Source organism: Lampetra planeri, chromosome 24 (genome assembly GCF_965212315.1).
Source record: "Lampetra planeri chromosome 24, kcLamPlan1.2.h2, whole genome shotgun sequence".
NCBI lineage: Eukaryota > Metazoa > Chordata > Hyperoartia > Petromyzontiformes > Petromyzontidae > Lampetra > Lampetra planeri.
In genome coordinates, this window is record NC_136130.1 from 10,889,030 (window position 1) to 10,914,851 (window position 25,822).

The following is a 25,822-nucleotide window of genomic DNA, read 5'->3' on the forward strand; positions in this document are numbered from 1 at the left end:
GATGCCACCATTTTTTTGTCGTCTTATTTTCTTCTTAAAAGTGACGGTGTGAAGCACACAAGAGCATAGAATAGTACGGCACAACAGTGGATTGTACTGTTCAGTAACAGGTCTATAGCTCAGTATGAAGACCACTATTGCTCCTACCTGCAACCCTTTAAGAAAAAGTTTCCACTTCAAAGTAGAAATTGTCAGTAAAAAATGGTCAAAGTGGTCATTTGAATTCATTTGCATAAGTGTTTTTTTTCTTGCAATTGTAATAGTTTTGGCAAGAAAGTTCTTGAGTTGAATCAATTCATATGTAGTGTATCACAAGTCGGAGACGAGGTAGTTGCAGGAGGCACCTTCTTTTATTGTAACACCTTTCAGGCGTAAACACACAGGATCGCCTCCTTCTCGCTCCCATTACTGTACAGCCCAGCTTAGACACAAGCTTAGCTGCGTTGCACCGACGGCGTCCACCGAGACAGCCAACAGCTGTCCAGCCGCAGGTTCCAGGGGCTTCCCGATGACGTCTTCCGTGACCCTTGCCCCAGTTCCTCCGCCCTGCCGGCATACCTGTGTAATATGCTCAATGGCATGTGCATTAACTGTCCACCGCAATTGCCGCTGCTGGACAGCAGTCGGCGCTATGTCACTACACATACAAAATAATTTGAGGGTTGCAATGCAAATGAATTGGCTAATAGCGGTTTCCCAATGGTCGATTCAAACTCCTCCCACAGCCAAACTCCTCCCACATCCAGAAGCGGGGCTACAGCGTGACCTCGGGCGCTCTCAGAGACCCTCCCAGCCAATCACAACCCGTCATTGTCCTCATTTGAATATCACCCGCCCCATAAAAATCAACTCCTCCCCCTTTTATCCCATCTGTGAAGGATGCGATTCCTGATATGCAATACCCTGGTGTCTACAAACTAAGTTGTGGCTGCGGCAGAAGTTACATTGGGGAAACGAAACGACATGTCTCGGACCGTGTTCGTGAACACAAGGCAGATCTGAAACACGGTAGGACCAATTTACCTCTGCCGTTGCTGATCATTGTTTTAACGCTGTGGGCTCACACAAAATAAATTTTTCCAAGACGAAGGTACTCTGCTAACCCACCGGCTATCATCAGAGATTTGTTCATGAAGCCATCCAAATATATAAACACAGACACAACTCCAACCGAGAAGATGGGCACAAACTGAGCAATCATTGGAAGGACGTTATTAACCAGGCAAAGTCTTAACTGACTGTGATGTTTCCATCCTACCTGCCGATGTCAGCAGTTATTTCCGACTCCTTGAGTACATCACCAGGTTAAATGTCTTCACATTAACGGGCTAAGTGTATCACTAACAGAGCTACCGTTGCCCCTTTCCCTTGATCTGGCGGGAGCTCTCGTTTTTTAACAGACTATAGCTGGCTGTGATGTTTCTGTGTATGTGTCTCTCTCTGTGTGCGTGTCTCTGTTTGTCTCTCTGTGTGTGTGCCTCTCTCTCGGTATGTGTCTCTATGTGTGTCTCTCTCTTTGTGTCTCTGTGTGTGTGTCTCTCTCTGTGTCTCTCTATATGCGTGTGTGTCTCTCTGGGTGTGTGTCTCTCTATGTGCTTGTGTCTCTCTTTGTGTGTCTCTCTATCTCTGTGGTTGTTTCTGTGTGTGTGTGTCTCTGTGTGTCTCTCTGTGTGTGACTCTCTCTCTCTCTGTATGTGTCTCTATGTGTGCGTCTCTCTCTCTCTTTGTGTCTCTGTGTGTGACTCTCTCTGTGTGTCTCTGTGTGTGTCTCTCGCTGTGTGGGGGTTGTCTTTCTGTGTTTGTCTCTCTCTGTGTGTCTCTCTGTGTTGTGTCTCTGTGTGTGTCTCTCTCTTTGTGCGTGTGTCTCTCTATGTGTGTGTCTCTCTCTCTGTGTGTCTCTCTGTGTGTCTCTTTATACGTCTCTCTCTCTCTCTGTGTCTCTCTCTCCATGTGTGTCTCTCTCGTTGACATGCTGGTCTCTCCTCGTAGTTGCTCTTGCCGTTATTTTATTTTGTTGCCCGGCTCTCTGACATTGACATGCTAATCTTCTCATTGGCACAGCCCCTGGTTGCTGGAGCCATCCCACATTGACATGCTAATCTCTTACATTTACATGCAAATTCCATCTCTAATTCCGCCCACTTACCCTTGGGTTGAGCCCACCAAAAGCCTAAATAACCTCTTGTTGCAGCAGCAGCAGCTCTTTCTCCTGCCTCGGCAGTTCTCCTGCTGTGTTTGTCTCACCTGGTGACGATTGCTTGTGTTGCGATCGAAACGTCGTGATCTATTAATTTTCTATCTACGTGACTTTACCGAAAGAACCAAAGAGTATGGATTCCTGCAGTCACGAAAGCTTCAAGATTCCTCCCCCTTCTCAACCACTCCCTCTAGACTTGTGAATTGATGGTCGGTAAATCGAACAACCTTTGAGGACTCGATGAACCATTCAGGCATAAGAGTCGATCGTCGAATCCGGGTCACCTCTAGTGGGGACCTTTAAACCGCACGGCGCTCAGAAGTCACCGCGTGGAACCTTCCAACAACAGACGCACAGTCACATACAGATGGAATGAATACTGTACCTGTCAACCCCATACGGCTTACCCCGTATTCTTGTGCAGGGAAATGTAGTTTTTCAGGTCCATACGGCGTACAGCCGTTTCAATACGGGCAAAAAAACATTTGTTTCTTTGTTTGTGTTTCTCTATTGTGGTGGGACTTTGTAGAATGAACGTTGAGATTTATAAGGGCACGGGGTGACCAATAAGGTCTGAGTTGGTCTCTAGTAAGGTAGGGCACTGATAAGGGGTTGCCAGGTATGGGAATGCGCTTTTTAATTTTTATTGTTAAAGTTTTCATCATCACCACCACCGCTGTCAGGAAGTTGTACCACTTGCAGTACGGTACAGTACACACGTGTGTACTGTATAGCAGTACAGACTCGTGTGTGTGTGTGTGTGAATGGCTCCTGAAGAAACAGAGAAACCCCGACTGGACTAATCTAGACATATAAAAGGGAATTTGTGAATATGTGTCTGTTCAAAATATTTAGCATACTTCCCGACATGCAATAAACTTGAAATTTTGCATGTGGGTACTTTCCAGACTACACCATGCAAAAATTATCAAAATTGACTTTTGTATTTTTGGGGAGGTGGGGGCGCAATAATGCATATAGTTTGCACGCCAAGTGAGCTGTGACATCACATCTGTTTGTCACCCGCATGCGGAAGCGTAACGCAGTGTACCTGCTGACGTCACGCCCCCCTCCAACCCGCTGCGAGTAAAGTGCCATACAAATGTGTTGCAGGTCTAAGGCGTTCTTCGCGCAGCATTGCTTCATTATTTCAGTCGTTTACTGCTGTACGCACCCTGAAAATCGTGTGTCTGCAGCAAGCGCGTGTATGTGTACCTATGGACACGCACGTGTGTGTGGGGGGAGCGGTAGTGTAGTGGTTAGCGTGCTGCGCTACGAACCCGGCGACCCACCCGAGTTCGATTCCTGCTCACGGCCACCAACGGTGACGATTATTTGAACCGGTCCTGGGCCTCCCCTAGGTCGACTCAGTTTCAAACGAGTAACTCGTGTGGTGTGTGAACATCGCCACTGGGGATACAAAGGCGGCCGGGCGTAGTGAATCCAAGTCCCGGGTGAAGCTGGGTAGTAAAGCTAGTCTGTAAAAATAATAACTTCATAACTCATCTTCGGTATTAAAGATTCAGATTCTCCGATCTCCTCGCCAAGTAGTAACAGTCGCTTCGTGCTGCTACACAATCCAGTATTTACAACTAACGTCTCATATAACGTCACAAATACGTTTAATTTACACGGCTGGATGTTACAGCTGCCGCGCCCGGAGATCGTATTGCACGTCCAGGGTGCTGGTGACCATTACAAACACGGCAGCTCCCGTCAATATTACAATGTTACGATGATAACGAGACATTTCTACCTTAAATATCACCGGTTTTGACGGGTTTTTCATGCGGTTACTGGAGCATTGGTGACTACGCAATGCTAATCGTATACTGTAGCAACTATCGTGTCGGGCTTATGTTGAGTGCACGCTACAGTCAAAACAAGTTGAAGCGATTTTTATCCCAATGTAAAGTGCTGTATGTACATCAAAGCGCGAGACGATGCGAAATACAATTGCAAAGTTATGGGGGAATTATAAAAACGATCATTGTCACCGTGAAACGTCACATACCGTATCATATCGTGAATGTCGCAGCTACCAGAAGTTTTCAAATGATAACAGAAGCGTGTAAAAAGCAATCGGCCTTTGTGCATTATGCAAAAACCATGGGAAGCATTTCATGAAGAAGTACATTCTGGTTCTCTTGTCTGAGGCCACCAACACAATTCATTTGAGCAACTGACTGATAGGCAGCAGTGATGCAGTGATAAACAACTGTGGCCCGGTTTCATCCTCCTTAGAACGTATCAGCATAGTGCAGTATTGTCACCCAAATGCTCACTGCTGCAGAGTATACCTCCGGATACCGTATACGCGAAGACCGCACTGCCACACGATGATGGCCTATCAGCTTGGCTAATGCCAACAAAGAATAACATCGGCAAACGACGACCCCAACAAAAATCCATCACAACAGAACAATCGCGCAACAACACACACAAGGCATTTGCAACCGCAGCAGCAGCAGCAGCAGCAGCGACTATCGGCGCCTCCAAATCCCGTGTCTCACTTTATTCCCAGCAACACGAGCAGCACGAGCTGCTGCCGCCGCTCTTCGACGTCGACTTTGCCGAACCCTTCGATCCGACAACGTCGGCCCCGGCGTCCAGCAGGAGCTTGACCACGTCGCCGTGCCCGTTGCGCGTCGCCGCGTGAATCGGAGCCTTGCCGCTGGCGTCCCTCGCATTCACGTTGACCCCTGCCTTGAGCAGCGCCGCCACGACCTTGGCGTGACCCTGCGCCGCGGCCAGGTGGAGCGGCCCCTCCCTGTTCCTGTTGACCACGTTCAAGTTGAAGTTCGCCGTCCGAGCCTTTTGGATGTGGTCCACGTCGCCGTCGACGGCGGCCTTCAGCACGCTCACAGCGGTCACGGCCGCCGCCGGCTGCGCGGGCTTGGCCTTGACGGGTTCCACTTTGGCCTTGACGACGCTCTTCTTCGGCTGGCCGCCGCCCTTGTTGACGTCACCCAGCTCGCAGCCGTCCATCTCGAGCAGGTAGCCGATGAGCTGGCGCTGGCTGTCGCCCACCTTCGTCGACACCTCTGCCACGTAGCGGCGGATGCCCAGGTACACCTCGGGCTCGGCACGCTTGAGGCACGGGTTGAAGAAGAGACGGCACGCCCGCTCGCCGGAGCGCGCCACCATCTCCAGCATGCTGGCGTTGCACTCGCGGCGCGACTCGAGCAGCACCAGGGCGGCGTGCTGGTGGTAGCTCAGCGCGCCGTGCTCCACCAGCAACCGCAGCAGGAGCTCCGTGTTGAGGATGTCCACACAGAGGTCATCCTTGCGCAGCTGCAGCACGTCGATGGCGTACGGGTTGGAGCTCTTCTGGAGTCGATCGGCTTGCATTTTCCGACGTGGGTCGTGGTGTATCGGGGGCGGTGGGGGGGGGTTGCCGGAAACTAAAACTTACAGACTCTCACCGGTTGTCATGCTGGTGGCTTGGTGTGTGTCTGCGAGGTGTTTGGAGTCAATCAATCGTAAATCCTAACGACTATTTGAGTGTCGATATGCTCCTAAGGATTATTTGTAAGATAGCGTTGTTTTGTTTGTCAAGGCTTATGCGTCATTCGCAATAGTTGTCGGTGGTGTCCGTTAAACCGAGAAGGCCAAAAACATGCAGGGCACAGAGATAATGAAAGGAGTTCGATTACTTGAGGTCTTATCTCAGCAACTGTTGCTGTCGACTTTGAAGCTGATGTTTCAGAACACGGCACACAGGACAATCGTTTACTTTCCTGTGTAACGTAAAACGAAGGGAGAGTCGCGTGCCTTCATACCCGGTATTCCCTGTCGTAACGTTGGGGTTGACTCGACTCAGCAGGTATTTGTGTTGGGTGTTGCGTTCGCGTGCGACAGTGCCGCAGGTCCCTTTGACTTTAAATCATAAATAACGGAAGTGTAGCGTGCGCTGCCAAGATTCTGAAAAAAATAGAAATTCCAAATTATGTTACTTTCGATATTTCGCGTCGAGTGGCACCAACTAAAATATTCATACTTGTGTGATTATTATTGTTAAATATGCATTTGGGAAAGATGTAAATCATTACAATCACTCTCTTGAAATTTGTTATTATGCGTGGCGGTGTGATGAAAACACGGTCCACACAAATATATGACTTAGGTTTTGTTTTAGTCAAAACTGAGGTTATTTCATAAAAAAATATCTCAAAACCACAACATGCCTTACTTTTTAGATAAGATATTACAATATTTTATTTTTTGTACCTCATTGCATATATTATTGAAAGTGTAAATGCATTGTCTCCCTGTGAAATATGGTCAAACAATCATTATAACTGACATGACATGGGAAGGCCTTCATCCAGCAGTAGTTGGACAAGTGATGACAAAGTGTCCCTGCTCTGATCAACAAAGAGGTGGCACTGAGCCAGTGACCAAAATTCCACATTTCTATGGCAGTACCATTTTGTTTGTTGGATGACCACGGTCAATCTCCCACAATGTGGCTATCATTTTATTGACACCAAACGGATCATAGCGGACTCAACAATGATTGAGATCGTTTATTTATTTTGGGGTTAGGCCACGTAATTTTATGCCAAAAAACGTGTCATTTGCCTCGCATTCGACTTTCACTTATCCAGTTGTGAGTGATGCGATCTAACCACTTATAAATAACCAAATGAAAGTTATGAATATCATAAACTTCAAGTGTACGTATAAACATGACCATATACACAACAATGTATGGTAAATGTGAATATACATTACATCAATGCTAATTGTCCACTGCACTATTCATCATTAGGCATGTGTAAAATACTTCTACAAGCACTTTTAAAAGTATGAGTTTACATTCTTACCGTCAGCCTGTGTGGACCCACGCTCAGCCCCAGACGCACTGAATAAGCAGGTCCTACTCCGCTGCCTTTATTGGAGTAAATACCAAACAGCTCGTCTCCAGGTGACACCACGTGCCTGTTTGCTTCACACCTCGTGTGTGGGTCGGTGCGGAGGCTGTTCAATCATCCCGGTGATGAGGCACAAAACTTCATGACGATTGAAACACGCGATGTTTAAATTCCACTGCAAGAAAAGCCGATGTTAATTTAACGGGGAACGTGTTGCCATTATTGTAAATGTATTATTGCAGTGAAAAGGTTTTAGACATATTGTATATTTTTTAATGGAAATGCACGTGCTTTGGGAATGTATGTACGCACAGCGGGGGTTGCAGTGGTTAGCGCACTGAGCTACAAACCCAGCTACGCGAGTTTGATTTCCCACTCAGAGCCGAGAATATTTCGTACGGCGTAGATTTATGTTTAGCCAGATGAGAACTCGACAGACCAGGATGTGTCTCATTTGCGAGAGAGGTCTGAGTCACCCAAATCACAAAAACAATCAAATAACAAGTATATGAATGAAGCAAATAGAAATCAAACACACGTGAATTTGACATATTATATTCCCCGTCGCGTGAGACTGATCCTAGCATGAGCCTGCCGATAGCAAAATGGCAATCAAGTGACGAAACATTATTTTAGACACGTGGAAAACAGTCGATGAGCAACGTTGATGACGTCTCGTGGCGAGCGAGCCGTGGCACGGCTTCACAAGACCATGGGGTGATGAACACTAAAACAAAGTGTGTGTGTGTGTTGTTTTTATCAATAGAGCCAGACTGTTATCTGTTATTTTAATCTGCATCTATAAATCTGGCATGTAAATGCCCACTACAGACTTAAAGCGTGTTTTGTCTGCCAGTAAAGCTGGCGTCCTCGTGAAACAAAGAATACATTGACCCATCAGTTGTGAATTTTATTTTATTTCATCACAGTTAATGATCACGGGCCCAAAAGCCAACATCCCCATGGCTAGTAGCAACCAGCACTGTTGAAGGTAAAGGAGAAATAGTTAATGCATTGCTTGAATTGAGCAAGGTTGTGAATACTTGGGGACCACGGACAATGAATAACCAAGCTTTAATTAGCAACGTGTTGAGACCTTGGCATCTAATCTTGTCATTACTCACCGGGGTTTTCTTTAGAACCAGTGGGGGGTCATCCAGACTTCGTGTGTTTGCTTTGCATCATCTGCTGTGTTCTCTGCCTCTGCGTGCGCCGTCGGTGTAAAGGCATTCACGAGTTGTTTTGCAACGGAACAGCGATGCAGACCAGGCAGGCTCGTTGTGTTGTGGAAGTGCCAAAAGTAAAGTCCGCAAGGGTTAGATGTGTAATGTTTATCGAAGGCATGAAGCAAACACGAGCCGGTTCAATCCTTGCGTGAGGTCACTTCCAATGTCTATGAACCGGAGGGGGAGAGAGGGAGGGCTCGTTGCGAAATTCCTCTTTTTGCAAATACGGATGTGACCTGAATAACCATGCTCCACGGTTACTTAGTGAAGGTTGGGCAGGAATTATTCGAATTATAGAAAATGCCTTGAATGCCTTGGGGTGAAGTGGTGGTAATGTTTGTAATGGGATGGTGGTTAAGTGCTTAGCACGCTGGGTTTTGAAACAGGTGACCTGAATTTGATTATAATGTAATAATAAATTAAACTTGTAACGCACCGTACGGTATTTGATCACTCGATCGAAGAGACGGAACGACTATGAGGCACGAGGAACCACCGAGAAGCAAGAAGGCAGTCAGGCGGCGAGCTGGTGTCAACAATTGCCCAAGCTGTGCGGTCCTCTATTTGTTAAGATGTTTTCAGCCAATTAATGAGCACATGTGGGAGTGTAAACCAGAGCGCCTGAAAACAACCCACGCGTGCGAGGGGGTACACTGTATCCCATACAGAAGAGACAGACGATATCAGTCCACATTTTGCTGCACCGCCTTCTGGCAAACCATTGTATGGCACCTTGACGCCCACGGGAATGGAGTTTCACAACATTTGTGTGATCCACCAACACTCACCTCCACAGGTCTGATCTCCGGTCACGGCTAACATCAGTGGCCAGTGATGTCAGAACCGGTCCTGCCTTCCCACTCCTTCCCCAACCCGGACTGACCAGCATGGTGAAATATATATATATTTATCGCTCCACGTGAAGAAAAAAAATTCACGCATTCCACCAGTCACGTGGCCTGCTGAGTGTGCATAATTTCAACAGCATCGGTTCAGCAAGCAACATTCCTCGTCTCATCAGCAATCAGGCTTGCTTGAACCAACGCCGGTGAACTGCCAGATATTCATCAGCAAGGATCCTGTCTGTTAGATGTGGCCATGTGTCTGATGGGATGTGTAAACAGTGCTTTTATTTTATATATATACAAATATGCGAAGGAGGCATATTGTCTGCTTATTTCTTTTGTTAAATATTATTCACAACAACGTTAATGATCATTTCCTGTTACTACTGTATATAACAGGCGTGTTCGGAATATACATTAACGCATGTAACAAGTGTATCAACACTGACACATCTGTGTGTCCACATCAATTATGGTTTTGTTTTATTTATGGATATTGGTCGCTTTCGCGGCCAGGTTTTAGGGGTTAGATCGCGTAATACATAGATGTGTCGTTAAACCCGCGATGAAGCTAAGTTTTAATTACTGGCGAAACGTCGTACTCAGGTTGTACATGTTGTGGCTTGGCTCTCCAACACACCGATGTGCTGTACTAGTGGCGAATTTCGATTTAAAGCTTTCGTGACTGCAGGGATTCATATTCTTGGTTCTTTCGGTAAAGAACTTTACCGAAAGAACCAAGAATATAGTGACCAATTATTTACGTGACAGCCATTACTAGTTTGCTGTGTCGGGTGGTGGCGGGTTTAACGGCACATTTATATATTTACGCGATCTAACCCAAAAAAACCTGCTTTAATCAGTTTGACAGATACCTTTAATAAAAAGCAAGGCACCTGGTTACGTGCGTTCAAATCCCGGCCACGTCTAACATCAGCGGCAGGTGAGTATCTGCACCGGTCCTGAGCCACCCACCACTGATGAAGTATGGCTAAACCACCGCCTCGTAATTAGCGTTGCGTGTGGAGGCGTTCATCCATACCAAGGGGTCGACAACCTGTGGCTCTCCCTGGGACCGCTTCGTGACACGTTCATCATTCAGGAGCCCACCGTCCAGTATTCACCGCAGTGCGTTGCGGCTCTTGAAATATTGAGTCGTTTTTAATCGAATTCGAAAAAAAAAAGTCTCTCATTGTTAAGTTGGTTGCCCACCCCTGATCCACACAGTGGATGATGAACACAGGGAAGGGGCCGTCCATAAATTACGTCACGCGATTTTGCACGATTTTTGACCCCCCCCCTCGTCACACGGCGTCACAAAAAGTCAGACCCCCCCTCAAATATGACGTCACAAAGCTCTGCCTCCCCCCCCCCAAATTAAACATGCTTCAAATCGCTATAAACTATTGTCATTGTAGTGCGTATTTAATTTGGCACTGCACTCTGATGTTGTAGGAGAAAACATGTATTAAAATGTTAATTTAATTAAGTAAAACGTGTTGTCTATATTTATTTAAAGTTGCGCATTTTGATGTGACGTTACATTTCTCAACCCCCCCCCCCCCATGTCTGACCGCCCCCCCTAGGTGCGTGACGTCATTTATAGACGGCCCCCAATGCTATGTCTGTACGTACCCTTTCGCTGTAGTTGTGTAATTTTAAAAAAAACCAACACAAGAGGGCAGTAAAGTATAACTTGGCGTCAAAGCACAGCACACGTTCGAGACTTCATGCTGCGCCAGCCCAACGCGAGAAAAATCAATAAAGTGGCTGGTGAAGTGGGGATAAAGTAATAAATCACTGACTCATAACACAGATGTGAACTCGTGTGAACCGGTGCAAATAACGTAGAATAATAATAATTTAGAACTTGATTTGGAGCTTTCGTGACTGCAGGAATTACTCGTTGGTTCTTACAGTAAAGTCACGTAGAAAGAACAATAAATTAAATAATAGCATACTATTATAATAGCATATTATTTTATTTATATATAATTAATTTAAAAAATTCTACGTGACTTTACCGAAAGAACCAAAGAATAACTTAGAACTTAGAACGCACGCAGCTTTCGTTCGCTCTCACTGAGAGTAGAGAACCGTTCACAGGCGTGGTGCAAGTCACAGCCACGCGGAAAGGCGGCCACAACCGGTGCCAAAGAATTGTCCAAGCTCTGTGGCCCTACATTGGGATGTTTGGACAACTCGAGTAACGAGTGTTGTATACGTGTGGGAGGACAGCCGAGTACCCGGAGAAACCTCACACGTGGCGAGGGAGTTGTTAATATTCTACCCCACATGTACAGATGTACATTAAACCACTTGCGGCACTGCCACGCACCTAACGAGCCAGGAGATGGCGGCCGTGACGCGCATGGGTTGGGAGGGAGTTTCGCGAATGTGCGTGAGCCACCAACCCTCACCGCCTCCACGGTGCAGGGTAACATCTTGTCACATCTCAGAAGCGAGGCGGGGTTGAGCCTGCCTAATGCTAGGGTGGGTGACCACCATGCACAGTTAGTGAATGCTATGCAGGAGGTCGTGGGTTCGCTCCCGACCCTGACGCCTGCTGCTGTATATTTGGAGTTTGCAGTGTCTCTCTCACCATGGTCGCGAGGATTTGCCTCCGAGTCCCCCCCACCCTACCCCCCTAACCCCCCACACATTTAGAGAAACGTGCTATTATAGTATTTGGCTGTAATTAATTTCCACATAATGAGCCACTTTGTTGATCTATCATTGGTGGCCAGGTCTCATGTGGAAAAGAGCTCAGTAGGCCTTATCTGGTAAAATATAAAAAAATCTTTTAGTTGTAACATCATAAGATAAGATGTTAGTAAGTTCAGAATAGCATTGCAAATACGAGAAGAATGAGTTTGTGTTGACTGGAACACTTTTCTTGATGGGGTAGGGCAGGCTACGATCTGTGGACATTTGCGAACAAAAGCTTTATAGCTCATCGGATTCTTACAATATTAAAAAATATTCAGATCGTGATACCAAGACGGGCACTGGAGGGGCACCCCGCAGAAGACCTGAAGCCAGAGAGTGGGATAATTCAAGAGCAGACCTTGACGGTCACATGCTGTTTAGCGAATCACCGTCCAGTGGGTACAATTCACTATCAGGCTTCAATCACAATTGACAATCACCCAGCACACGTGCACAGGATCTGCGGGCAGTGATGGATACACACGTGGCTACTAATACAGCACCGTGTGGAGGCAGCGAGTGTTGATGGATCACCGCACAAAGGTTGTGAAACTCCCTTCGCCTGGTTGTGGAGATGCCATACTATGGCATGCCAGGAACATGCGGTACAGCATACGTGTGGTCTAATCTCCATCTGTTCCATATGTGTGGTATAGTTTTGCCCCCTCGAATGCGTAGGTTTTCTCAGTAATACAGCTTTTTGTGGTTAGATCACGTAAATATGAATGTGTCGTTAAACCCACCACCACCCGACACAGCCAATTAGTAAGGTTTGTCACGTAAACAGAACATGCCAATTCGTTACTAGTACAGCACACTGGTGTGTTGGAGAGTAAAACCACAACATTTCGCCAGTAATTACAGCTAGCATTTTATCTGGTTATTCCTCTAACACGTAAACACATATTGATCATCTTAAAACATCTAAATATACAGAGGACCTCAGAGATTTTGGGCAATTGTTGGCTCAACACCTGGCCGCCTTTCCCGCTTGTCTGTGGTTCCTCCGAGTCGCCCCGCGCGGAGTTATTGGCATTTTTGTAAAAACGAGCTCTGTGAAGTCGTCTCAAGTGCAAGCAAAATCACGGGTCTGGTAATACCATTACCGTGGTCAATTCCAGGGTAATGGGATTACTCTGCGGGGCACGAAACCTGATAAGCGCGCGCAGTGAGCATCGTTATCTTTTGGTATTTTACTTTACGAGCTGTGATGCACGACAGAGACCATTCTCCTTTGTGTCTGTGATGTCAGAATTGTGCTTTTGAGTATTTTGTCAAGTAGCTGGAAATGTATATGCATACCATAGAGTGTAAGTTCATATATACTGTATATCGCCGAAACATGAAGGTCATCCAAAACTTGTAAGTATTATCGAGAAAATGTGACTGTAATGCCGTGCAGAGGGATGTAATATCGATGTGAGAATATGAATGCTGCCACGGTGGTGTCAGGGTTCGCACATGGGGCTTGCCTCCAAAGGTTCCCAGTTCAATTCGATCTTCCGGTGCGGCAGTTGAGACAATGGGGCGAGTTTATTCGATTCCTCCGCCCCCCCCCCCCCTCACTACAGTCCACCCAGCAGAATAAATATGTACAGCACAATTGCTCGGTAAGTGACACGTGGTAGGGTAAAGTGTGGGTACTCCCATCTGGCCGGCGCGGAAGATTGGGCAAAAAATACCCTCGAGAACAACTCTACTCGAGCAGGGGGTGGACAACCACATTTACAGGAAGAGCCATTTTTTGCGAATTCGGTAAATATATATATATTTAAAAGGCCACAATGCACGTGGTGAATACGAGACCGTGATGCTTAATAATTATTGACGTCACGAAGCAGTCCTCAATGGGCCCTCCCCCGGCTTAGAGCATCTCCCTAGCGGTGGCCCTTCTGCCAGCGGTGGCGCAAGCGAGCAATCGCAGTGCTGCGCCTTTAGCTTCGCCGCCGCCGTCACCGCCGCCACCACCTCCTGTATTGCAGGAGTTGGTGTCACGTCACGGAATTGAGACATTTCCGTTTGGAACGCGCGCAGAAGACGTTGCATCACCGCAGGCCAGGGACTGGCCGGTGGGAGGCGACGTCTCGGCACCATTCCCGAAGTCCCTTCCCGCCGCCTTATCCGCAGCGCGCGCGGCGCATCTTCGCACGAGGCCCTGCGATAGAGGGCCTTTATTGCGTGGACATATTTTAAGGGCTGCTTCAGTGGCCTTCGATGTGACATCTCCTTTTGTTCTGGGAGCTTGTTGTGCTTATGCACGCGTGTGTTTTCAGCCCAACTTTTGTCAACCTTCTTTACGAAGTTCTTGAGTCGTGTTGCTGGACTTCATTTCTGTGCAGACATTTGGTAAATGGGTCCAATAATATTTTTCAAACATCTGGTCCCATTTCTGTAATGATGTCCAGAAGTTCGCTTAGCAAAATAACATAACAATTATCTAATATTTATATAGTGCCTAAAATCGCGGACTCCACGGGATATCAATGTTGCAATCGTCTTAGGTAAATATGATATGGTGGCGTGTGAGAGGAGGAAGAGAAAAGAGGGGAGGGGGATAGGGATGGATATGGGGGGGGGGGGGTTAGTGGCCACGGGAATTAGGGGGGTGCCTAGGGATGGAGGGACGGATGGGAAAAGCGGTGGGAAGTCTTGAGGGAAGGAGGGGAAACTCGACAGCGGGAAGGGTGCTGCTCGCTGCATGTGGAGTGGAAGTTGTTGCAGTGCAAGGGGCGAGTAGGGTAAAGGAGCGGAAACGGTGACTGTGCACAAGGAGAGGGGGGACGGTGAGGAGCGGTGGGATGGGACGTTGGTATGAGACGGGAGAAGCGAGGTACGATGGGTTACAGACTGGTGGGACACATTGAAAAGACATCACAGGAGTTACTGAAGATAGGGCGAAGTTGAAACGATGAAATAATTAGGCGGAAGAGAGTAGGTTGGAGTTTTTCGGAAAACTAAAGTTGACTGACACGAGGTATCATTTGTATGTGTATGGGAGGTATTATTTATGTCTGTATGGGAGATATTATTTGTGTCTCTATAGAAGTATTATCTGTGTCTGTATGGGAGTATCATTTGTGTCTGTATGGGAGGTATCATTTGTATCTGTATGGGAGTATCATTTGTATCTGTATGGGAGGTGTTTTTTCTGCGTCTGTATGGGAGGTATAATGGCACGGTTTATTTCAAGCAGGCCATTGTGTGCCTGCGTCATGGCCAAGTGTCCAGCGATTTCTTGCAAGATGACTCACGTTTCCCGTCGTCCGTTACTTCTGCCGCTGGATGTCCCCCCGCTCTCTCGACTCGCAGACGCTTCCCTGGCCAAATCAATTCCCAATTTCAAGGAAACGCTTCACGCGATGAAGCCATACTTCGCGACGGCCAACGCGAGGCGTTAGTTTTACGCCGTGCCGAGAAGATTATGGAAATGAGAGCGGATTTGAGAGTGGTTAAGGGGCCACGGCCCTGTAGTAGATGTGACTGTAGTATTTGTGCCCTTGTTTAAATGAGGGGGTCAGTGGAGGGGGGCATACCACAACTCAGGGGGCCATTGATGTTATCAGTTTTGCCTATCGTGCATTTTACTCGAGCTACGTATACGAGGACGGCCTGCAAAGCCCATCACTTAATTGTACGATTTTCTTGCGTTGTGGCCGAAACGTCGTGAGAATTGTTTTATTATGTTTTATTTTTATTATTTTATTACTTCCCTTCTACGTGACTTTACCGAAAGAACCAAGAAGATGAATCCCTGCAGTCACGAAAGCTTTAAATCCAAATGTACGATTTAAAAAAATATATACAGTATAGAGGGAGGCCGAATTTTCAGAAAGGGGGAGGATCAGCCCCCCTCCCTCTCCCCCTCTCCCCTCCCACGTCACAATGCTACGGAGCCTTCTCAGTGTTGAGTTTTTTTATCCAAATTCAATGCAACTTTTAAGCAACGGGCGAGACTACATTTTTGGTGGCAATTTCAGAAGACATTTGTATCATCAGCTCTGCTGTAGGACTTTTAGAAAAACCGCCATCTACACCATGTGAATCATCACATCTATATAAAGGCATCCATTCGGAAATTGAATACTCATTTTGAAAGTACAAGCCAAAGGAGGTTCGTGAGTAAGACGAGAATAAGCCACAAGTCAAACGGAAGAAAAATAACAAGGCAGTCCAAGTCAGTTGGCGCAGGACGTCTCTCCCTATGAACGGGCAGGAGCGAGAAAAGTTACTTTAATTGGCCTCTTCGAGTCTTGAACGCTGCAATTGAATCCTAAAAATCCCTAAGGTTTGCCTTTTCGATATTCACACTGATGCCTAAGAAATAATAAACATCCCTTTGCCTCTGGCGGCCTATAACTGAACCTGCTCAGACCGCTGAATATTCTGAGTAATAAATAAGTTAAATATATGTCACTTTAAAGCTTTCGTGACTGCAGGGATTCATCTTGGTTCTTTCGGTAAAGTCACGTAGAAGGGAAATAATAAAATTATAAAAATGAAAATAAAACTAAAAAAACATTTTTATTATTATATTATTTTATTATGTTACATTTTTATTATTTTATTATTTCCCTTCTACGTGACTTTACCGAAAGAACCAATAAGATATATATGTCACCTTCCGTTCTATGTCTCCACGAAAGAATAAAACTTGTTTTAGTCGATCTGCCTGTTGGCCTTGCAGACGTTTACGTTAACCAGCAGCGCTCTTCAGCGGCTGAAGAAGTCCCCGGCATGCCGAGTGAAACGTTGGGCACCGTGCGGAATGAGGGGCGCGCTGCACGATTCGAGAGGGCAGTAAACAACCGCTTCGCCTCCGAGAGGTGACATCACGGAAACATTTTCTGAGTTCCCTTCCCGTGCCTCCTCACCTCGGCATGGGAAGCTCCGCGTCACGAGCGTCACCGTCCAGGTGTTTATTAGCGGACAGCAAACTTTGTGGACTCAAGTCCGGATCCGTCAGCTCAGGTTAAACAAACAAACCCCCCCCCCAACACATTCGTCAATAACACTGCGGCCTTAAAAGGAACAAATATACCAAAGGTGACATATTGGGCAAATGACCTTTGATAGCTCGTGAATAGAGAAAGGCCAGAGAGATAGGATACGCGTTGTAGACTGCACCTTGCACCACGGAGCCTCATAAGACTTAAGATTAACAATGTTTCCTGGTGAGCGGTGTTTAATTTGATATATGAATAGCTATTGAGTGACGGACAACCCCTTCAATTAAACAAAAATAATATTAGGCTATTTTTTATTGCGAGTCAAAATGTTTAAATGTTGCTGCCACGTTGCATTATGGGTAGGCGGATTGCAGTGAGGTGAGCAGCACCGTGACGTTTCTCCACAGTCGTGAGGTCAAAGGTCTGAGCCCAGTTGTGAATTGGTGCATGCAACCTTGTTGTTATTACGTAGTATCTCCTATGGTTCCAGTATTCATACGTGTGTTTTGGTTGAACGATAGACACATATATGAACTGAACTGAAATAAATGCACTGAACACAACGCAATACTTTTGACACGGTAAAAGTATAATCTTGTGTCTGTACTGAGTGATAGTTAAATAAATAACAGGCTAAAAGTTCAGTGTTTATGTGACAGGAATAGCCATTCCATCTATTCCTGCTGCGACGTGGATCGTAAACGTGGGCAGTGGCAGAGTGCAACAAAAGCATACATTACATAAAGCATACATTACATGAAGCATATACTACATAAATCATACATTACATGAAGCATACATTACATGAAGCATACATTACATTAACCATACATTACATAAAGCATACATTACATTAACCATACATTACATGAAGAAGCGTGGAGAGATTAATTCTTCAAGTTACAAGATAGACAGTAAAAAGGGAACACGTGCATTCGAGACCAAATGCAGGCGACGTGGGGTGATGGCCAAGGAGTGAGACTGGTGACAGAACGGCAGCCCAATCAGGGAGCGTGCCTCAGAGTATGACCACCGTAGATATAGAGCAGTGTGGAGATAGAGCGGTGTGGTAGAGCAGTGTGGTAGAGCGGTGTGGTAGAGCGGTGTGGTAGAGCGGTGTGGTAGAGCGGTGTGATAGAGCGGTGTGATAGAGCGGTGTGGTAGAGCGGTGTGGTAGAGCGGTGTGGTAGAGCGGTGTGGTAGAGCGGTGTGGTAGAGCAGTGTGGTAGAGCAGTGTGGTAGAGCAGTGTGGTAGAGCAGTGTGGTAGAGCAGTGTGGTAGAGCAGTGTGGTAGAGCAGTGTGGTAGAGCAGTGTGGTAGAGCAGTGTGGTAGAGCAGTGTGGTAGAGCAGTGTGGTAGAGCAGTGTGGTAGAGCAGTGTGGTAGAGCAGTGTGGTAGAGCAGTGTGGTAGAGCAGTGTGGAGTTAGAGCAGTGTGGTAGAGCAGTGTGGTAGAGCAGTGTGGTAGAGCAGTGTGGTAGAGCAGTGTGGTAGAGCAGTGTGGTAGAGCAGTGTGGTAGAGCAGTGTGGTAGAGCAGTGTGGTAGAGCAGTGTGGTAGAGCAGTGTGGTAGAGCAGTGTGGTAGAGCAGTGTGGTAGAGCAGTGTGGAGTTTGGTAGAGCGGTGTGGTAGAGCGGTGTGGTAGAGCGGTGTGGTAGAGCGGTGTGGTAGAGCGGTGTGGTAGAGCGGTGTGGTAGAGCGGTGTGGTAGAGCGGTGTGGTAGAGCGGTGTGGTAGAGCGGTGTGGTAGAGCGGTGTGGTAGAGCGGTGTGGTAGAGCGGTGTGGTAGAGCGGTGTGGTAGAGCGGTGTGGTAGAGCGGTGTGGTAGAGCGGTGTGGTAGAGCGGTGTGGTAGAGCGGTGTGGTAGAGCGGTGTGGTAGAGCGGTGTGGTAGAGCGGTGTGGTAGAGCGGTGTGGTAGAGCGGTGTGGTAGAGCGGTGTGGTAGAGCGGTGTGGTAGAGCGGTGTGGTAGAGCGGTGTGGTAGAGCGGTGTGGTAGAGCGGTGTGGTAGAGCGGTGTGGTAGAGCGGTGTGGTAGAGCGGTGTGGTAGAGCGGTGTGGTAGAGCGGTGTGGTAGAGCGGTGTGGTAGAGCGGTGTGGTAGAGCGGTGTGGTAGAGCGGTGTGGTAGAGCGGTGTGGTAGAGCGGTGTGGTAGAGCGGTGTGGTAGAGCGGTGTGGTAGAGCGGTGTGGTAGAGCGGTGTGGAGATAGAGCGGTGTGATACAGCAGCAGTGTGGAGATAGAGCAGTGTGGTAGAGCAGTGTGGAGATAGAGCAGTGTGGAGATAGAGCAGTGTGATAGAGCAGTGTGGTAGAGCAGTGTGGAGATAGAGAAGTGTGATACAGCAGCAGTGTGGAGATAGAGCAGTGTGATAGAGCAGTGTGGAGTTAGAGCAGTGTGATAGAGCAGTGTGGTAGAGCAGTGTGGTAGAGCAGTGTGGTAGAGCAGTGTGGTAGAGCAGTGTGGTAGAGCAGTGTGGTAGAGCAGTGTGGTAGAGCAGTGTGGTAGAGCAGTGTGGTAGAGCAGTGTGGTAGAGCAGTGTGGTAGAGCAGTGTGGTAGAGCAGTGTGGTAGAGCAGTGTGGTAGAGCAGTGTGGTAGAGCAGTGTGGTAGAGCAGTGTGGTAGAGCAGTGTGGTAGAGCAGTGTGGTAGAGCAGTGTGGAGATAGAGAAGTGTGATACAGCAGCAGTGTGGAGATAGAGCAGTGTGATAGAGCAGTGTGGAGATAGAGCAGTGTGATAGAGCAGTGTGGTAGAGCAGTGTGGTAGAGCAGTGTGGAGATAGAGCAGTGTGGTAGAGCAGTGTGGTAGAGCGGTGTGGTAGAGCGGTGTGGTAGAGCGGTGTGGTAGAGCGGTGTGGTAGAGCGGTGTGGTAGAGCGGTGTGGTAGAGCGGTGTGGTAGAGCGGTGTGGTAGAGCGGTGTGGTAGAGCGGTGTGGTAGAGCGGTGTGGTAGAGCGGTGTGGTAGAGCGGTGTGGTAGAGCGGTGTGGTAGAGCGGTGTGGTAGAGCGGTGTGGTAGAGCGGTGTGGTAGAGCGGTGTGGTAGAGCGGTGTGGTAGAGCGGTGTGGTAGAGCGGTGTGGTAGAGCGGTGTGGAGTTAGAGCGGTGTGGAGTTAGAGCGGTGTGGAGTTAGAGCGGTGTGGAGTTAGAGCGGTGTGGAGTTAGAGCGGTGTGGAGTTAGAGCGGTGTGGAGTTAGAGCGGTGTGGAGTTAGAGCGGTGTGGAGTTAGAGCGGTGTGGAGTTAGAGCGGTGTGGAGTTAGAGCGGTGTGGAGTTAGAGCGGTGTGGAGTTAGAGCGGTGTGGAGTTAGAGCGGTGTGGAGTTAGAGCGGTGTGGAGTTAGAGCGGTGTGGAGTTAGAGCGGTGTGGAGTTAGAGCGGTGTGGAGTTAGAGCGGTGTGGAGTTAGAGCGGTGTGGAGTTAGAGCGGTGTGGAGTTAGAGCGGTGTGGAGTTAGAGCGGTGTGGAGTTAGAGCGGTGTGGAGTTAGAGCGGTGTGGAGTTAGAGCGGTGTGGAGTTAGAGCGGTGTGGAGTTAGAGCGGTGTGGAGTTAGAGCGGTGTGGAGTTAGAGCGGTGTGGAGTTAGAGCGGTGTGGAGTTAGAGCGGTGTGGAGTTAGAGCGGTGTGGAGTTAGAGCGGTGTGGAGTTAGAGCGGTGTGGAGTTAGAGCGGTGTGGAGTTAGAGCGGTGTGGAGTTAGAGCGGTGTGGAGTTAGAGCGGTGTGGAGTTAGAGCGGTGTGGAGTTAGAGCGGTGTGGAGTTAGAGCGGTGTGGAGTTAGAGCGGTGTGGAGTTAGAGCGGTGTGGAGTTAGAGCGGTGTGGAGTTAGAGCGGTGTGGAGTTAGAGCGGTGTGGAGTTAGAGCGGTGTGGAGTTAGAGCGGTGTGGAGTTAGAGCGGTGTGGAGTTAGAGCGGTGTGGAGTTAGAGCGGTGTGGAGTTAGAGCGGTGTGGAGTTAGAGCGGTGTGGAGTTAGAGCGGTGTGGAGTTAGAGCGGTGTGGAGTTAGAGCGGTGTGGAGTTAGAGCGGTGTGGTAGAGCGGTGTGGTAGAGCGGTGTGGTAGAGCGGTGTGGTAGAGCGGTGTGGTAGAGCGGTGTGGTAGAGCGGTGTGGTAGAGCGGTGTGGTAGAGCGGTGTGGTAGAGCGGTGTGGTAGAGCGGTGTGGTAGAGCGGTGTGGTAGAGCGGTGTGGTAGAGCGGTGTGGTAGAGCGGTGTGGTAGAGCGGTGTGGTAGAGCGGTGTGGTAGAGCGGTGTGGTAGAGCGGTGTGGTAGAGCGGTGTGGTAGAGCGGTGTGGTAGAGCGGTGTGGTAGAGCGGTGTGGTAGAGCGGTGTGGTAGAGCGGTGTGGTAGAGCGGTGTGGTAGAGCGGTGTGGAGATAGAGCGGTGTGATACAGCAGCAGTGTGGAGATAGAGCAGTGTGGTAGAGCAGTGTGGAGATAGAGCAGTGTGGAGATAGAGCAGTGTGATAGAGCAGTGTGGTAGAGCAGTGTGGAGATAGAGAAGTGTGATACAGCAGCAGTGTGGAGATAGAGCAGTGTGATAGAGCAGTGTGGAGTTAGAGCAGTGTGATAGAGCAGTGTGGTAGAGCAGTGTGGTAGAGCAGTCTGGTAGAGCAGTGTGGTAGAGCAGTGTGGAGATAGAGAAGTGTGATACAGCAGCAGTGTGGAGATAGAGCAGTGTGATAGAGCAGTGTGGAGTTAGAGCAGTGTGGTAGAGCAGTGTGGTAGAGCAGTGTGGTAGAGCAGTGTGGTAGAGCAGTGTGGTAGAGCAGTGTGGTAGAGCAGTGTGGTAGAGCAGTGTGGTAGAGCAGTGTGGTAGAGCAGTGTGGAGATAGAGAAGTGTGATACAGCAGCAGTGTGGAGATAGAGCAGTGTGATAGAGCAGTGTGGAGATTGGTAGAGCAGTGTGGTAGAGCAGTGTGGTAGAGCAGTGTGGTAGAGCAGTGTGGTAGAGCAGTGTGGTAGAGCAGTGTGGTAGAGCAGTGTGGTAGAGCAGTGTGGTAGAGCAGTGTGGTAGAGCAGTGTGGTAGAGCAGTGTGGTAGAGCAGTGTGGTAGAGCAGTGTGGTAGAGCAGTGTGGTAGAGCAGTGTGGTAGAGCAGTGTGGTAGAGCAGTGTGGTAGAGCAGTGTGGTAGAGCAGTGTGGTAGAGCAGTGTGGTAGAGCAGTGTGGTAGAGCAGTGTGGTAGAGCAGTGTGGTAGAGCAGTGTGGTAGAGCAGTGTGGTAGAGCAGTGTGGTAGAGCAGTGTGGTAGAGCAGTGTGGTAGAGCAGTGTGGTAGAGCAGTGTGGTAGAGCAGTGTGGTAGAGCAGTGTGGTAGAGCAGTGTGGTAGAGCAGTGTGGTAGAGCAGTGTGGAGATAGAGCAGTGTGGAGATAGAGCAGTGTGATAGAGCAGTGTGGTAGAGCAGTGTGGAGATAGAGAAGTGTGATACAGCAGCAGTGTGGAGATAGAGCAGTGTGATAGAGCAGTGTGGAGTTAGAGCAGTGTGGTAGAGCAGTGTGGAGTTAGAGCAGTGTGGTAGAGCACTGTGTCGATAGAGTGGTGTGATATAGCAGTGTGATAGAGCAGCAGTTTAGTTCTCAGACTTTTTTGGCCGGATGCAAACATTTCTGCGGACCACGCAAGCCGCCTCCACCCCTGCGTGAAAGAAAAAAAAACCGCCTTCACTTCTCAGTCTTCATGAGCACCAATACAACACGATTCACATCATCAGATGATGAAGAAAGACAGGTTTTATTTTCACATCTTAGAATTAGGGTAGTTGAATCAGGCCAACCCGGAGAATACGGTATTTTTATCCAAAGGGTATCAAGTGTAAACTTGAAAGGGGGCCCTATATCGCTGTACCTACCCACTGCATGGAGAAGGGCAGGGAGCCTGTCGTCCAGCAGATGTAGGTTAATGTTTCCACGGGTCATTGCGCAATTAGCGACCTATGTATAGCCGCCGTCAAGGCACGCCCGTCCAGGGTCCATCCATCACGCACGGGGCTCGGCTCAGCCGTGGCCTGGCACGACTCCACTCGCCCTGACCCAACAGCGGCCGCCTTTCGCTTCGCTCTTTATTGTTTAAGTTTAATTCCCATCGGATGTCGCACTCGAAGACGAAAACACCGTGCCTTGAAAGGAAGTGGAAAAGCTCCCGGATCGGATGGTTTAACTGTGGGCGTCGTTAAAGAAGCAGAGATGGGTGTTGGAACAAAATTAGCTGACTCGCTTCGACTGAATGTTTGCTCAGAATTGTCATACGTCGATCATGGGAATGACGGATCAGTCATTCTTTTGATAAAAATGGTGATACATCTGACTTGAAGAATCACAAACGTCCCATCGCATGTACAGACGTTGTTCGTCAATATCAGAGGGAACAGAATCATGGCGAAATGTAGAAGTCGACAAAACTACGTCAACAAGCTGGGATTATGAAAGGTTTCTCTACCATCAGCCACGTACATACCATCGTATTCGGAAAATATTTTTTCTAAATATAATAATATTATACCATGGTGCCTTGCCTCTGTAGAACATGAAGCGGTATTTGAATTCCGTAGACACTGATCCAGTCTCACAAACCAATGCCCAAATAAAAACATTATTTTAAGTTCACACAGAAATGTAATAAATCATGGAATGATGTCTCAATCATTCTTCTGTTCAAAATAGTGATACAACTGATACTGTTGTTGCTGATGATATCATCGCTGTTATAATCTCGTCATTTCAGAACGAGTTGTAAATAATTTCACAGGTAAAAGGCAAAGGCGCAGTCCTGCAATGTCCTACTCACGCCACCGCTGGCGGAAGGGCTTCCGATTGAGGGAGCTCTGGAGAGCCCCCCGAGAGGATATTTGGCCTTCTCCTCCATGCTGGGCCAGACGTCTTGGAAGAGGTGAGAGTAGCCACACTCTACCGTACCACACACGACCTGCCGATCGTCTGTGGTTGTACCTATATCACCAGATTAACACCCTTACTGGGCTCTGTGAGTGGGAGGCAGACTCGCAGATGGATCAATTAAGTTCGTTTTGATTTAAATATTTGATTCATTATCCAAGAGAGCCTCGTTTTAGTCTGGATACTTTTCAGAAGTCTTGGTGGCGGTTGGACCCCTGCACCACCCCTGTTTTGTAAAGTACTGCCCTGGATCTAAACTTTTTTACCGCACACATTTTTACCTCTACGATTTGACCCGAAAAAATAATAATCATATGTAACGTTAAATATATATGACCATCAATTTAATTATTTGGCGTTCATAAAACATTTTTTATTTTATTTTATTTAAATCACATAAAAAAATCTAATAATTTTCTAAACAAATTTTTTATATAAATAAACAACGTATATAGATAAACAACGTACAATAATTAAACTTGTTAAGACGAAAGTGTTATGCATCAGCAGTCGATCGTGCATCGGATCATTGAACACGGGTGGCGCGTGGGTTGTCACCGCCCCCGGTTTGTCCACGCGCACTGCATTGGGCGCGCGCTGATTGATGCAATTATTTGCGGGGGAGCCACGCGCTTTGTGAATGAACTCCGCTTTGGATTCAAAGAGAAAAAAACCATGCCCGCCTGCAGCCTTGTGCGCTGCCAGACCCGACGTCTGAAAGCATTCCGCGCGTCGACGAGGGTTGACTTTCAAATCCTTCTCCGTTTCTCCTCCCCTGGAACTGAGAATCAAGAAGTCTCCCGAGAGATGGTGAGAACCCCCGGCACGCGAGAATGTTAATGACGAGTACAAGGCTCCCCTAATGGAAGTCTTTTCACCTTCGAGTAGAGCACTGCCGTCAGTTTACAACGCCGCAGTGCAGCTCTCGTATAGACCGTCTTCATCAGCCGTGATCGATTCACTGCTGGATGAAGGCTTCCCCACACCGTTCGGGATGGCATCAGGATGCCCCTACAGCTGTACATCTAGCCAGACTGAAACGCAAAACCACACGCGTCACTGGGGGGCCACAACCTTTCAAGAACGTTCTCTCCAGCTGAAAGAGGCGATACAGCATCCAGAGCAGTCACACAAGTACGTGCGGGACTCATCGGGAACTGAGTTTAGTTCCTGGGAACTGTTTTTTTTGTTCCCGAACTATCAAGTACCTTGAAAAAGCCCCCGGAATGTATGTTGAGCTTCTTTCGCGCCGTACGTATTCAACCGTGCTAATCGGAGGTGCGGAGGAAGGAAGGACAACAAGCGGGGGGAAGTACAGCAACAATGCGACGCGAAACTTCGGACGTCGGACCGAACAACAAGCCGTACGAACCGAAAACCGGAGAGTTTTAGAGCCACAACCACGAACATCGCCGCGGTGACTGCTTCTGTTTTTGGTGGGGGTGGGGGCGATCTTTCTGCTACAACAGGGAAGGAAAAACAACTTCTTAAATCAGATCCTCGCTATTATAAAGCTGTTTTCAAGCTGCAAAGGAACACCGTCCCCACGGGGGCTACCAGCAAGTGAACATTAAATGACAACGATTGTTGTTTTAACAATGTTGCCTACTAATCAAAACGTCACAACACAGGCGATGTTTTCCAAACATAAATGTTGTTTATGTGTTTGTTGAGCCACTTGCTTTGCCTGGGGTCCGCTATACCAGTCCGCCAAAAACACGGACGCGCGTTTATCAGTCAACTCACATCGTTTCTCGTGCTCCGCGTTTCCTGCCAAAACGCCGCACTCAAGAATCTGTCCGATAAATCACGGATCTGCACACACCTGCGTCACATCTTGAAACAATATGATGTGTTGTATGGAGCCCGGCCACGCAGGATATTTGCCTTTGACTAAAACTAAAAAAAAATACACTGTGACAGGGGCTGTGCAATTGTGGCCTCAATTGCTGCAGGATGCCCCTGGAAAATGGTGTGTGCCCCCCCCCCCCCCAGCTAGGAACCACCTGAACCTGGGGGGCACAGAGATGGGGGGGAAGAGACGGCGAGACACACCGTAGAGGCACCGATAGAGAATAATAAAAGGAAGATGGAAATTGTTTCCTTTTGGTATAGTTTTGATTTAATCAGCAAGGCACTTTTTTGTTTAAATTT

General features: G+C 48.0%; 1 protein-coding gene across 1 annotated transcript; it reads right to left on the reverse strand.

The window, feature by feature from the left end:
- Positions 1-4,080: 4,080 nt before the first annotated feature.
- On the reverse strand, positions 4,081-7,230 carry LOC144726784 (CARD- and ANK-domain containing inflammasome adapter protein-like). Its single transcript, XM_078605679.1, has 2 exons — positions 7,027-7,230; positions 4,081-6,121 (listed from the first exon to the last, which is right to left on the reverse strand). Exon 2 carries the CDS (start codon positions 5,546-5,548, stop codon positions 4,712-4,714), a length of 837 nt encoding a protein of 278 aa, XP_078461805.1. The 5' UTR covers positions 5,549-6,121; positions 7,027-7,230; the 3' UTR covers positions 4,081-4,711.
- Positions 7,231-25,822: the final 18,592 nt, after the last annotated feature.